Here is a 15,555-nt window from a genome sequence, read left to right on the forward strand (position 1 = left end):
TTGACCAAGTGAAATCAGGCCTAATGGTCCACTCAATGGCATTTTGCAATAACTTTTCAAGACTATTCTTGATTAATTTCTAATTTTGAGGTAAAGTTCCAGATATCAATGGGAAGAACCCTATCAGTTTTGGTGGCAATGGAAAACTGGATTACGAGAAAAGCATGCTTTCCACACAGTGCCCATTTGGTACTGCAGGCTGAGGAGCATTGTGACATCAGAGGTAACTCAGCCAGTCCTCACTTCCTCCCTCCAGTTCATTTGTATAGTTCATTTCCATTGATTGAAGTGAGTCAGCAAATGAAACTGCAGTTCAGGATGGGGGTGCTTTGACATTTGTGTGGGTGCAGGCGTTCAGGACTGGAATAGTGGGGGCTGCTTTAGCGCTGGCGCTATATTAAGTGAATAGGAGTGAGGCTGGAGACTTGCCCACACAATGACCTTGAAATGATTAGCATCTGTAATTTAAAGATAGACACACATCACCATGGTATAGGAAAGCAAAAGTGTGTGTGAGTGAGTGAGAGAGAGAGTGTGCCATGAAATCTAATAGTATTGCTCTCTCTAGTAAGAAACAAACAATACCAGCTATCCTGGTCACTTTGATGGGTAATGAATAAACAACCTTACCATTCCTGGCAAAGTTGGCAACAGCCAGTGCTCCTGTCAGCTGCAGCTGCGGGTGTTTGGATGCAAGCCAGGTACCAACCTTCTCATAGATAATGCCGCATCCATTAGCAAACAACTTCTGCATGGATTCATCTGTGGTCCAATAAGAGAAGAGAAGTCTGAAAGTACATCTAAACTCTACTTTGCATCTATTATAGAATAGTACTTCTCAAGGTTTCAGTCTGTGGACTATTGTTTCCTCTAACAGAGCATCAGGGTTGGCAGGAGGCTGTGATTCTGTGAAGATCATAAAATTGATTGTTCTTGATGTCTTACACTAATCCACACACTCAATATAAAGCTAGTAGCCTTTATGCAAGATTCTCCACACTACTTTTAGCTATATACTCCAGTATTGCATGAAGGGACCATCCTCTTCAGAGAATGTGAAGTTATTCAGTCTTGTGGTAGCTCACTAGTGGGTTTCCCCAAGCAGAGGAGTAATACAATAGCAATTATACGTGAAGACTTGGAGGAACAGAGCTGTTCACTCTGAGCTGAACTGCTGCCTGTCTAAATCTATCCTACAGAGTGCTAGGTACCCTCATCTTCCCATGAAATCAGTACCTTGCTGGATGGAATCTTAAGTTGCAATGTGATCACATCTCAGATAAAGACTAGATCGTGTGTGTGTGCGTGCGCGCACACACACACGTGTAACCCATGCATGGAAATCTCATAAAATTTACAAGTAGGGATTGAAGGAACAATATATATCTACTATGTTTCCAAGAGTTCGGTGTCAGTATGTTACTAGTTGAGATCTACATAGGCTAAATGTAATCTTAAGAATGGAAGCCATCAATTTTTGTGTGTGATTATATTCCTCAATTTGGAACTAATTCTTTATAATGAAAAATCCAAATACCCTATGTGTTTAACTTGGAAACATGTTTGCCATAGCTTTATAACTTTTCTTAAAAGTTTAATTAAACTGTAAATTATATTGAGATTTTGGTAAAGGAGGCAATGTAAATGCATGATTCTATGCCGTTATTCTTTAATTCATGAAGCCCCAAATGCTGCAAAACTGTCAAGCCATACAAGACCATACGAACCAAATTATAATCAGGATTAGCAGAGATAAGTGCTAACATTTTTCTGCTACACCTTATGGCTGAGCATGGATTCCATGTGCCTCATATATCAAAAGCAACATCTCAGATGTCTGACATTTTATGCTCTCTGTTTTCAAGAGCTGCTGCTTGACTCTGTCCCCTCTTACTAATTTGGTTACAGTAGCAGTACAGCAGCGTGATGGGGGAAGTGAACGGTCTGAGGCAGCAGAGCATATATGCTAGAAGATCAGTGTTCTCCATTTTCAGTACATGGAAACATGATTTACATAGCAATTTTGAATTCTTATGCTTCCTTCCTTCATTAATCCAGATGGCTGAAACACTTGCTCCATTTTTGAATAATGAATGAAGAATGGATATTTAAATTAACTGAGTTTTAAGGTGCTTTGGGAAGAAAAATTAAGAACACCAGTCTATCAGATTGCCATGTCAGAAGCCAGTTTACTTGAAAGGACCCATCATACTGTGAAATATCTCCATGAGAAAGAGAGCAGACATGGGATCTTCATATAGACTCGTGTTAATCAGCAGAGCTTAGTCTGTGGGGACTGGTGTAGGCACCATCTGTACTACATCACTAGTTAGTTTTCTTAGGCTACGTTTACAGTGAGGGCGGCAAAATCGCTGCCGCCAGATCGATCTTTCAGGATCGAGTGAGCGGTCAGTGAGACCCGCTCAATCGATCAGGAAGTCAACTGAGTAAGTCCACCCCCTCAAGTAGCGTGGCGCTGCGTCGATGGGAACGGCGTGAACAGTGTGCAGAAGGGAAGCTGAGCCATCGACGTCAGTTACGCAAACTACTTTGTGTAGTTTGCGTAACCCCCATCGACTGCTGCCGAATCGCGCGGTCAGTGTGAACCAGCCCTCAGTCTGTCACTTCACATTATGGACCAGATTGTGGAGCTACACAGGTTTACAGCAGCTGAGGATCTGCCCCTTTAAAATTGGAGGTGAACCCAAGAAATATAGATGGGTCCTGAATCTGAGCCTTCCTTACTTTTGGGGAGGACTGCCTATTTCATTGTCTACCCCAGAGGAACCAGGATATGACAAAGTTGGAGAAACCTAGCTCTAGATGAACTGGACTGACACACACAGCTGCAATTAAGAAGACCGTGAACTGTTCTTCTATTGCATTTCTAGCCTCTGCCTAGGAACTGTCATAGTGGCATTAAATGCCCGAGGCAAAATGTGTATATGCTTGGAGGAAAATATGGCAACATGAGCATTACAATCATAGAGTAATTGGAAAAAATAGAATGTCTGTTGAGAAGAATTCCCTCAAGGAATCTTGAAACAACAGGCTGCAGATGTGTCTACAGAAAAGAAATGAAAGCACAGGAGCAGATGGCAGTCCCTGCTGCTAAGGGGACTTTCTGCTGCTTCTGCATGCATCTCAATGCTTGTAGTTCCTTTTCTTACCTCCAAGGAGCAGAGACACAATGAGATCTGACACAGCCTTCACACTGCATATATCTTCTGCCTCTGAACTGCCCTGGAGCCTCAGCAGGATCTCTGACAGTGCCTCATGCACACCTGCCTCTACCATTTGCACTTTCAAAACGTCTGCAGAGGTTAGGAGAACATGCATATTAATGGCTTCTCTTTGGGTCACTGCATAAATGGTGAATGCGAGGAGGCTAAATCCCCAATAATTTAAGACAGGATCTTTCCAGGTGCAGTAAGTTTTGGGAACCTTGTTCATAACAGGGGATGTTGACATTGGAAAATACCACAGTCAGAATAAGTACTCCTTTTAGCTAGATCAATATTTGATTTAGATAATTTTTGGGGGGTAGGAAGGGGACAATTGGGGAATTTCTGTTGCCACTTATAATATATTGGTTTTAAAAAGTTGCATTCTAGATGTTCGTTTGTTAGCTACATTGTAACTAGTGTGATATTTTTTAAGAGTTGGAAAATACTAATATAAAAGGCAAAAATATACCTTAACAGGTGTGTGCTGATGTCACTGGCTTGTAACTTGGCAGTGCCATGGCCATATTTTTCCCAGTGGTGTTAATATTGAGTTTGAACAAAACGAACAGCTTTGATAATGTCTCCAGCTGTTACTCTTTTCACTGCAGTGTGGTGAATGCAGTTTGAACACTCATTCCACTAGACTTTCTGTTGCTGATAAACCCTGAACAAATTGTGTGTGATATAGCAATGTCTTGAACATACATACTCCCCCTTAACCTCCCAATATTGTGATGGATGAAATGGGAAAAATTGGGCCATTTCAGGAATCCCCAAAGAAGTTACTTGGACATCATATGATGACAGGGGACAGTCCCAGTGACACCTGGTTGTATAATCTCTCATTATAAATAAATGCACAGACAAAGGTATACATTTGAAGTCAGAAATATTAATGGAAATACCATTGTCATGAAGTTATTGATTTACCATTAACTGTCCTTTGATTCACCAAAGTAGACTAGTTTCCTTAGTCAATCACTGTCAATTACTATTTTGTTAAAAGAAACTGGTTTTTATTATCTCCATTTATGCGCATTACCATTTTTAAAGTGTCTCTTAGGACAGTACATAGGCTATGTGTATCATACAAAAAGTTGTCAAATGGTTCATTTTATACCACTCTCAGGCTTGTTTCCTCCTCCCGTGTCCCACAGATCCATATTTTAAAATGAAATCTTGGCCCCACTGAAGTCAAGGGAATTTTGCCATTGAGATTAATCTGGCCAGGATTTCACCCATTGTTTCTATGATGAGGGCCTTATTTCCCTGCCTTCGGTAATGGAATTCCACTGAAAACCCAGGAGCATTCACTATGCTAGTATCCTCCATACGAAGGAGCTTTGTCATCAAGATAAGAAGACCCTTACCATTCTCTGCTAGTGTCTGCAGTACCTCAATGATGATTTCTAGCCTCTGATGATTCTCTGCCCTTCTCAGCTGCTTCACGAGATGTTCAGCAACCTTTGTCTTGCTTAGAGCCTCCTTAGCTATGTCTGTGTGGATGACAATAGCATTATTTTGTATGTTTGCACACAATCTCTCCTTAGTCAGAGATGAATGGATGCTACTTTGATTCTAATGCCTCACTAATTTGTTTCATAGCTGTAACCTCTGACTATTTGGGGGTTTTAAGAGGAAAAAAATAACTTGTCTCATTTTTTCTTCTTCTGTCTAATGCAGTTGTGTAATTCCTGTGGCTATGCCTTTTTAATAATGGTCAAATCGATCACTGCCCTAACTCCATTGCATTCTATGGCTTTATCTGAGTGATGAATTCGTCTTGTGGTATCACAGCATGTGCACTTTAACAGAACATGTTTTGTGCAAAAGAAAGGATCCCAGCAGGAATCTAACCAGCCTCTTCAGGATGGGCACTCATAGCTTGCGTGGTGAGTTTTTCAAAAACTTTTAACATATATATATTGCCACATGATATAGAACATGATTAAAGGGAAAAGAGCATTAACAATTTAAGAAAATATGTATAAAGGATATGGTGAAATAGACTATGTCCAGAATGCAGTATTGCCAACATGAGGAATTCAAAAACAAAGTTAGCCCCTCCCCCAAAATCATGATTGGCTTAAAAATCATGGTAATTTATTTTAAAACTCACTGAGTTTTTTTTATTTGTGTTTTGTTTTGTGAGCCTTTAGGGTTTTTGTTTAAGATTTTTATCAGCAACTATGAGAGCTAGATATATTTTTTCCCCCTTTCAAACCAGATTTGAAGTTCTCACAATTATATCACAGGGAATTTTCATAGTAAGAGGAGTGAAAGATTTCACACCTGATTCTCCTCTCAATAACACTGGTATAAATTAGGAGCAACTCCTTTTGAAGTCAGTGGAGCTACACAATTTTTAAACCAGTGTAAGTGAGAAGAGAATCAAGCCATTTTATTAAGGCATATAAAACAATGAATGGTAGAGAGGGAAGGAGCATAAAAAACTAGTGGCCCTTATTCTTGTATCTCAGGACAAAGATACTTAATGAAATTAAATTGCAACACATTATAAATAAAAGGAAGTACTATTATATATACTGTGATTTAAGTCAGTAGAATGACATCAGTTTATCCAGCTAAGGACATGGCCCATTAATTTTCCCTGGGAAGAGGCTAGGATATGTATTGAATCATAATGGTGTATGGCTGGTCAGCAACTGCTACAAGTTCTGGTGTTTAGTTGTGAATGTTTAGAGAGTCTATTTAAGTTGACCACAAGGGAACACATAACAAGGAGGCAAGCCTCTGTGTATCAAGAAATAAAGACAGTCTTGAATTTATCCCAACTGCAGGTCTCTAATCTCTATGCAGGGGAGTGCAGTGACTTTGCCTGATGCCAGGTCAAAACATTTACCTGGTATGGCCAACCCTACTCGTGGAAACACTGCCTGAGAAGCCCAAAGTAGCATGAGCATGCAATTTTGCTCTGGGATATGAAAACAATACAGTTTCAAATTTGGAAGTGTTTCAATGCTCACCTAGGTTTGCAAGGTTGCATAAGGCCAACAGGTTGACACGGACAAGTGGTTCACTCTCTGGGTAGTCAGTTAATATCCTGACCAGGGATGTGATCACTCCTGCCTTCACCAGCTGCTCCTGAAGGTCACCTGGAAATTAAAAGCATAGAAATTAAAGGCAAAAGGAATTTCATCTTGGATGAATCCATCATTGTACTAAGAAGGGCATGAGGGAGAGCTAAAGGAAGAGTTAAAACAAAAATTTGCTGAAAGATACAGACTAGAAATAAATTTTAACTGAGGGTAATTAACCATTGGAACAACTTGGGTTGTAGTGGATAGTTTATCACTGGAAATTTTAAAATCAAGATTTTTTTTTTTTTAAAGATAAGCTCTAGTTAAACAGGAATTAATTCAGGGAGATCCAACTAGATGGTCAATCCTTTTTGGCCTTATAATATATGATGGCTCTTGACTTCATTATCCTTCCAAACTAACAAGAGCTTTACTTTGCAGATTCAGGTTAATATATATCCAGTAGAAGTTCTGTATGTGGATGGAAAATAAAGAATTGGAGTCAAGAATTCTGTTGTCATTACAAGACCATAACTGCATCCTTCAACTCTACCCTGATGATAAAACTATCTTTTGGGAGCTGAGCAGTTAGGCCATTATAAAAGAGGTGTTAAAGATAACTGTAGTGGGAATGAGCGTGTCTGAGAGAGATGATAGAACATCCTAACATAAGAAAGGACTAACAGGAAGACCAAGAGAGATGAGGTTTTGTGGTGTTTTAAGGATGTCATAATTAAATTGAATGCTTACCTCATTGTAGATAGATTGTCAATAGCCCTAAATTGGGATTCAGGAGAGTAAGGCTGTAGTCTCAGGACATAGAAGAGCACTTGAGTTGAACCCTTCTCTGTATGCATTTTTATATCTTAGGAGCCAGATCCTCTGCTGGTGTATGTCAGCGTAACTCCACTGACGTCAATGGAGCTGCATCAGTTTACAATAGGTGGGAATCTGGCTCTAAATATACAAGGTTATTTTCCCACTTATTTGTGGGATTTCTGAGAAACTCACAGGTGATTGTAGCTATTCTACTTCTGAAATATCCAAACTGCCTTACCAATATTTTAATCACCAGCATGTTGCATTCTGTTCTTTTGGGTTTCATCAAAATAAAATCACTGGTGCCACATAATATGCCCAGATTTTCCCTATGGAAAATTTTTCTAGCAGTGAAACAGCACTGTTCTCATAACAATGTTTTACCATGAAAAGCAGTGCAGTTTAATAGATAGAGCAGTGGAATGGTAGTGAAAAGACCTGAGTTCTCTGCTACTGACTTCCTGTGTGATCTTGAATAAGTCAATTGATCTTTGTTTCCCTTCCTCCCTTTGTCTTGTCTATTTAGACTAACTGCTCTGGGGGCAGGAACTGTGTTGTCTTACATGCATGTACAGTGCTTAGCACAATGGAGCCCTGATCTCAGTTGTGGTCTCTGGGCACTATTGTAATGTAAATAATAATTGCAACTTAGTAAGAGTCAGTTTAATGAAACATGCTGTTTCTAAGTGAAAGCTATTTAAAGGATTTAGCTGATGGTTGGTATTAACTTACTGTAATTACAATGAGTAAAAGAAGTTATTCAAAAGTGAATCTAACCCCTTAGTTATAGTTCCCTTGTCAAAACCATGCTAGTATATGTCTATTGCAGAAGCAACTGGAAGCAACTGGAAGCTACTGGTGCATATGTATGTATGCTCTATGTATAACACACGTTAGCCTCAGTCTAAGTCAAAAGCCCAAGTGTTAAAACAAAAAGAAACAAACACAACTTGCAGCTGTAGCCAGAATGTGCAGCACTCTTTCAGAAATTTGAGTACTTACTGTTTTCATAGCAAATGCGGCCAATGGCCCTCCCAGCATGAAGCAACGTCTCTTGGTCTGGGCTCTCCAGGAGAGGTACCAAAGCTAGAACCAAGCCTGCATCGATACATGGCTTCTTCATTTCCTCTGCACAGACAGAAGAGAGAAGCTGCTAGGAACTTGGCTTGTTGAAATAAAACCAATACCTCAACTACAAGGCCAATAATTAGCATCCAGAACAGATAAGCAGACTGAAAGTGTACAAGAATCATGTTTAACATTATTTGTAGTAACACTTTACCCATTACATACCATTTTTTGCTACCTCTGCAATCACTTGGGCTGCCTTCACTGCACAGCTTGGATTGCCTTTGAGAATTTGAGCTAAAGTTGGGAAAATCCCATAGGCTGTGAGTAGGCTGGAGGATCTTTGCTCTGCAATGATAACAAGAGTTAGCAGCAATGAATTTGATTTATGTACAGCATTTGCTTTCAGGGTTTCTGTAGAGGTCTAGGCCGTGCTGGAACCCAAGATGCTGTTTCAGTAAGGTACTTAAGCACCTGCTTAACTTTAAGCATATGCAGTCACAGGGACTATTCATCTATTTAAAGTCAGGCAAGTGTTTAAGAACCTTGTTGAATGGGACCCTATATGTCAGACCTGAAAGGGAAACATCTTCTCTATCTGTGAGAAATGAACTGCTAGTGGAGGCTGGCAAGTTTAGGGCTTAAAGCCCTGCCCTACAGCTGCTCCTAGCAATTAGGACTGTCATTACACTCCCACCCCACAATAGGAATTCCTGCTGTCTCATTATGTTTAATTGTCCTCAAGCCACTGAGTCTTCTGGAGAATGGATATGTAAACACAGACTCTTGTCAGCTAGAGAGGGTGTGCTGGGAGGGGGAGGTTGGCCTTTGGATAAAAGGCTGTTAGAGATTCTACTCTTTCCTGTTTGAGCACTGGCTGATGTCAGCCTTTTTATGCCTTGACACTGGCTGAAGCAGGCTAAAAATTTGATAGTAAAAGTGGAATTAAGACTGGTTATAAGAAATATTTGTCCTAGTGTTACAGGTTGCCTTACTTTGTAGTCAATCACACATACCTTCCATCAGAAAAAACAGTTTTCTTCTTAATCTATCCTGGATTAATTCCATGTTGTATATAGATTAAATAGTAACAAACAAACTTTTAAAAAAACAAAAGATCTCTTTACCTGTGGGATGGACTGACCACGAACCTTTTTTTTTTTTTTTTAAACAAACAAGCATGGCCGAATCCAGGATAATAGGCCATTATCATACATAAATGATATTTAAAGACTGAAATCGTGCTAGGCATTTCTAATCATTTTGTTACTTTGCTTGAACTACAAAAATGTTACACAGCAGCCATTAGCTCTGTGATGACAGGTATATTACTGTAGTGGTCTGTTATGATGTTTGTGATTCATGTCTTTTACTCTCAAGACTTCCTGTTGTTGCTCTAAAAATTTAGAATGATTTCCTTGTTTCCTTTCCTCAGTATTCAGAAGTCTCTAATCTGAGTTTTGGACATGTTTTCTAAAAGCACAATTCCTTCTAATGAAATTCAGTAAGTAACAGCATACACTATAATAAGTAAGACTATTTTGGTAAAAAGATGGCAATAATGTAGACAAAATATTTCAGCAAACATAGCATTTCTAACACAGCTAACAAGATTTCTTTCCAAGAGATCAAGAATAAGAAAACAAGAGGTTTGTGTACAAAACTCAACGCAACATTAAATATTGAGCTGCAATCAGTATTTGCATAACAGCATTTCTGATTGATGAATCTGATGCTAAAGCAAATGCCTGTGCTGAAAGCTTCTCCAGCGTTACTGTTCCAATATACCTAAATCTTTAAGTACAACATCTTCAGTTTTTCCAGACCTATGCCCCAGTGTGCAGAAAATACCACCTGTGCCAAATTATGCAATGTCTTTGTTATGCAGAAAAATCACCTAGAAATGCTCTTGTGCATTTCTAATAACTATGAGCTCAGTCCTGCAACTTTTTACTCATGGACAAGTAATGGGGATGGCTAGCAGTACTGGCCAAGGTCCACTCCAACAGAAAGGGATCCTTGGATGCCATTGAATAGGGAGAAGAACTCTTATGTCATCTTCTCTGCAGCCAGCTTATGGGAGAAGGGGAGATGGCATAAGAATAGCTGAAATCCACTCCACACATTCGTTACTCAAGGGTCTGTGCCTGAAATAAATTAAATGAGGAGGTAGGATAAAGTTCTGAAAATATTATTAGTGTGTTTCTTTCAAGAGTTTTCAAATGCACGTGTGTTGTACAAAGCACAGTCTGACCTTCAAGCACAGGCCACGTTGCCATGGCAACTGGATAAATCCCTGTGCTCTGAAGGAGAAGCAACTAGTGCCAAGCAAGTGCTGACAGGTAAAAACAACCCATCGCCGCCACCTCAGTAAAGCATAAATGAAGCTGCAAACAACAAGAAATTGCCCTCAGACAGGCCTATTTACTGACTCTTTTCAAAGGTGCATGATTTTATTGTATTCTTGCAAGCAATACTTGGGAGAAGCAAAGCGCTCTGGGGATAGATTGGGGCTGCCAGAACTTTCTACACAACAGCCTCTGGAAATAACACTAAAGTTGACAACGCTTCAGCGAAATGGAAAGTGAGATCTAGCCTGTATGGTACAGATGACTGTCACTATCAGCTTTAATATTAAACCCATGGTAAATGACTGTGAGCAGACCTCTTGGTAAGAGTCAAAGAACAGTATTTCCCTGATGTCCAGTAGAAAGGCTGCTTCAAATTAGGGTGGCGTTTTTAACTTTCCCCTTCTAATCTGCAATATCCTAGGTTTTTTTTACCCTTCTGGGTTCTCATTTTTTCTTTTGGGGGTCTGAAAAGTGGGGTGAACTGAGGATGAGATAAGAGGATATGTGGTTGTTAATAGAGTGGTCTGAGAGAAATACTTGAGTTGCAAATTGTTTGTGACTAAAAGTGGCATATTTGATAGGTGATGATATTCATTATGTGGCTAAGTATGATTCAAACCTGAAGAGGGTCACAAATCCAAACTATTTCAGGAATTTTAGCACAGATGTTTATTTACATGAAAATTCCTAGCAGAAGTTTGATCATTATTTTCCTATTTAAAATGATTCAATCACCTAGTCAGGAGGAAAAAAAACACCAACAACCTGGTGACAGAAATGACCAATCACACACCATGAACAAATGCATAACAGCATGAAAGTGTACAATGTAATCAACCTGTAGACTGATATTTGTTACAGTGGTAACAGAACTTCTAACTTTCTAAAGTTACATGCAGCGCTTCCCAAGGAAAATGAACAAGTAGATTTTCTTTTAAGAAGATATACTAAATACGGACACAGTAACACTAATAGTAAGTGACACAGTATCAGCTTTCAGAATCAGAAATTTTTATGACTTTTCATTTCTTTATTAAAATAGTTCTAGATGAGTATAGATTTTTCTGATTTATTATTAAAGGCTGCATTTAATTTTCTAACAATACACCTTGAATCACATTCCAGTATTTTAATTGCCATCTAAAAGTATAACTTAGCCCAGTGCTTTATTACAACCAGGTTATGATAAAACCATTTAGTGGGAAAGTAACCAAAAGATGATTTTAGGATTCAGGCATATTTCTTAGGTAGGAAATTAAATCTGAAGTTTCTTTGCCACTTCAGATTTTTGTGATCAGTAAATTCACTGTCTGCTCACGGTCAGACCTGGAGAGACTCCAGAATTTTAAATCAACTCTGCTGCTATATTTCTGAGTCAGAGGTAGCTGAAATCATACTTTGCTGAAATTTTCCATTTATTTAAATGGAATTAGGGAATGGGCAAGCAGCTTCAATGCAAGTCTTTTCATAGTGTTTTACTACATTGTAGCCAGTGGCTATAGTTCTGAATCAGCAGATATATCTCCTTTTTGTAAATCTCTGTCTAGAAGGGAATATAGTTTTCCTTACGGCTACCTCAATTATTTATCCTCTGCTTAGACCACCCCCCAGCTCTCATTTACTCTGAAGGTTCTGCAGTTGTCCATCTTCCAATAAAGAACTAGATATTTGAAATCCTTATGAACCCCATCAATGCCACTAGTTGACTAGCTTCGGCGGTCAACACTGACTGAGCACTGAGCAGCACTTCCAATTCCTGATGACCAAGAAGCAAGAATGTGGGAACCTAATCCTAAACTTCTATCTTTCAGGTGGTCCGGTGGCATTTTAAGAGATCTGGTGGTTGTTCTGGCTCCTTGCATTGTCAAAACATTAGCTGCTAAACAACGAGTGCAGAATTTAGAATATTTTTATTTATATCTTCACAAATAGCTGCTACTGCAAGGTAATCTCAGTTCAAGCAACTGGCTTGCAATTCATAGTTTCAAGTACCTTTTGAGCACTGGTAGGAAATTTCCACTCAGAAGCTAAATACTTAAGGCTGGAGTGTCCCCTCCATTGACAGATCTCAGCAGCAGCCCTCAAATATCTTCCCTTCGAACCCCATAGAAACCCATTTGCCCCATGCAGATCCCTTGAATTTGTGTGACAGTCAGGGAAGGAAGAAATGAAGTATTCATATCTTGAGAAACAGCTGGATGGAGCTCAGAAATGTTTAATTCTCTCCAGGTCCCATCCATGGCTGCTTCTGAGGAAATCCAGCCAACTTCTGCAGTCAGCATGATGATAAAGTAAGAGAGGACAGATCAGTGCCAAAACAAAGTCCATGCAGAGCACTGCTGAAGATCTGGAAGTGCTGGAGACCTGACCTGACCTGACCTTGCTCTGCTGCCTCTCCAATCTCTCTGCCTTGAGAAGACAATTTAAATATATTTAAAAGTTTTATATTAAAGTTAAAATGAAATGAACCAATGTTACTAAAATTATACATTATACGAATATCTACAAATTTAAATGTTCAGAATTTATTTCATGAAAATTTGTTTTTTCTTTCCAATTTGTAGTTTTTTTCCCCCCTCAAATTGTCAGAATTTCCCATGGGATGGAAGTTCAAGTTTCTAACCAGCTCTTTATTTCCAAACCCAGTTAAACTGAATATATGGGTCTGCTAGCTAGGAGCCAGATATTGTTTTTATATTGCTGCCTTAAAGCACTCAATTGTTAGAGTAGAATAAATTAATTTGTTCTTTAGCCTGTTTCAGAGGAGACCTCTCCCACCTTCTTCTCCCGCATGTAACAGAAAACAGGTTTGAGGGCATTGGTAGATTTTAGGAGTGATGTCCTTATCTAATAGATGACACCATGATAAGTGACATAGGTCCTAAGGAATTCTGTTGGGGTGACTAGGCAATCAAAAATGGTGTGGAGTGATACTTAACTATCTTCAGCAAGAGCCAGAAGAATCCCATTTAGACTTTCAAGGATCTGATCTTCAGTTTCATCTTCAAAGAGTTTGAGACATTCCAGGTGTTGATTTAGGGAGTCTGTTTAAATGAGAAACAAAGATATTATCAGATCTCCATTTCCTGAAGGATCCAAGCACTTCTCTTAATTAATTAATATTCACAAAAGAATACATTGCATTGAAAAGAGTGGTCCAAATCTTTGTTTGCCTCAGTTCTCAGATAACAGAATTTCTATGAAATATCTAAGGTGGAAAGGCTCTCTGGGTATTGTAGGCATAGATCTTGCTGGGCATTAGTAAACATGCCCCTTGCTTGATTTAAAGTGGAAGGTTAGACTATAAATAAGGGTGACAGGTTGTGAGCTGAAAAATGTGTTTTTTGAGCTAGTTGAGATAAGCCAGAATATGCTGAACTGATAAGCTTGAAATGTAGATAAGGTCAGAACATAAGTGATTGGTCCTTACATGATCCCTACAATGTCCAAACTAGATTTTAGAAATATAGATGTTAGTAACTGTGTACTGTGATATGATTTGGAATCGTGGTTTCACCTAAATCCTCTGTGTTTGTGCCTGGCAAGCGTGGGGTTAGCACTGTTACATGGCTAATAAAGAAACCTGAGTGATGAGCTGGAGTTAAATGGAGTTGTTGGATCCCAGAGAACTGGCCAAAGTGGTCTCCCAGAACTACACAACATGTTCTGGGACAGTTGAGTGGAAAAGATCTCTGAAGGAATCCCAAGAGGTATTAGTGACATACAAAATGAGCACATTAATTAATCTTGGGTTCAGAATTCCCATAGTGCCACAACTACCAGCTGCACAGGAATCCAATTTACCAAGGCCAGGTATACGAGCCAATACTGTATTGCATAGATATGTAACATAACATAACATATATATATATAGAGAGAGAGATGTAGCAAGTGTGTGGTTTTTTTTGTTTTTTTTTTAAATAAAGAATATTCTGAAAAGTGCTCAGAAAGGGAAATGACTAGACAGAGGGGCCAAAATCAGAACCCTTGTTTCCAAGCACCTCTTCCCTCCTAAACACTTGACCTTTTGGTACTAGAATAAAATTAGACCCTGACCAATTCATCCATGGTTTTGGTTTAGCAAAATGTTCATTCTGCTGATGAGATTTAGCAGAACCAACACCAGAAGTATTTCTGGTGATATCCATTCCTAGAAGGGATTAAAAAAGGATGCACATAGTTTTAGAATTTTGATGGGGAGAGGTTATTTTTGGTTTTGGATGAACAGTGAAGGGGAGGTGAAGATTTTGAAACAAAGATCCGTGCTTTTAGGAAAATCATTCAAGCTTCTTTGTGTGAGACTGATGACCCTGATCTATATTTCCATAATCCATAAAGAGTGAATTCCACTCCCAGTGATGTTGGTGGGTGCTAGACTGAGCACAAAATGTCCTTGCTTGGTGATTTATGGTCTGAGTTCCTGGCATGTAGACTATAGAACTTATATTGGAGTGTGCAGAGCCTGCGTTATCTAAGCTGCAGATAAAATAACAATTTTTAGTCTACAAACTAGTCACTAAGAAGTTTGTTTTTCCATAAAAACAGTCATGAAGATTCAGTCCAGAAATTTTTCTGCATTTTCCTAGTAGTGATAATTTATCATACCCATTTATGTTGTCGTAGTTACGCTCATGACATTTTCACTGTTTTCTCTCTCTCACCAGGTCTGTCTATTAAATGAGGTCAGATTTTCTAAATGATGGTGTGCATGCTGTGCAGGAGCTTTTTCTCCAGCAAAATAACAGGTGTCTTGTGCTGTTTTTTGTTTGTTTATTTTAAAGGGAATGAAGCAATATTAAAGGCTATTATTGCCTATGGGAAAAAGTTATCTTTTGGCTGAAATGAAAAAGAACAACAAAGCAATTAAACTCAGACTTTAAGCCAGAAGAGACCATTGTGATCATCTGGTCTTATCTCCTGCACATTACAGGCCACAGAACCTCACCCACTCACTTCTGCTGAGTTACTGAAGTCCTCAAATCATGATTTAAAGACTTCAAATTACAGAGAATCTACCATTTACTCTAGCTCAGACCAGTAAGTGACCCT

General features: G+C 39.0%; 1 protein-coding gene across 1 annotated transcript in view; it reads right to left on the reverse strand.

Annotated features, from left to right (window-relative positions):
* LOC137156185 (rap1 GTPase-GDP dissociation stimulator 1-like) overlaps nt 1-15,555 on the reverse strand; it is a 46,500-nt gene that overhangs the window by 17,124 nt on the left and 13,821 nt on the right. The window contains exons 2-8 of the mRNA XM_067552922.1: nt 13,446-13,550; nt 8,381-8,503; nt 8,090-8,215; nt 6,215-6,343; nt 4,598-4,723; nt 3,171-3,314; nt 631-762 (exon numbers count right to left, since the gene is read on the reverse strand). Of these exons, the coding sequence (XP_067409023.1) occupies nt 631-762; nt 3,171-3,314; nt 4,598-4,723; nt 6,215-6,343; nt 8,090-8,215; nt 8,381-8,503; nt 13,446-13,550 (885 nt within the window). The remainder of the gene's footprint in view (nt 1-630; nt 763-3,170; nt 3,315-4,597; nt 4,724-6,214; nt 6,344-8,089; nt 8,216-8,380; nt 8,504-13,445; nt 13,551-15,555) is intronic.

The sequence above is a fragment of the Emydura macquarii genome, unplaced genomic scaffold (assembly GCF_026122565.2).
Source record: "Emydura macquarii macquarii isolate MOO-44397 ecotype Brisbane River unplaced genomic scaffold, CSIRO-AGI_Emac_v2 contig_1390, whole genome shotgun sequence".
NCBI lineage: Eukaryota > Metazoa > Chordata > Testudines > Chelidae > Emydura > Emydura macquarii.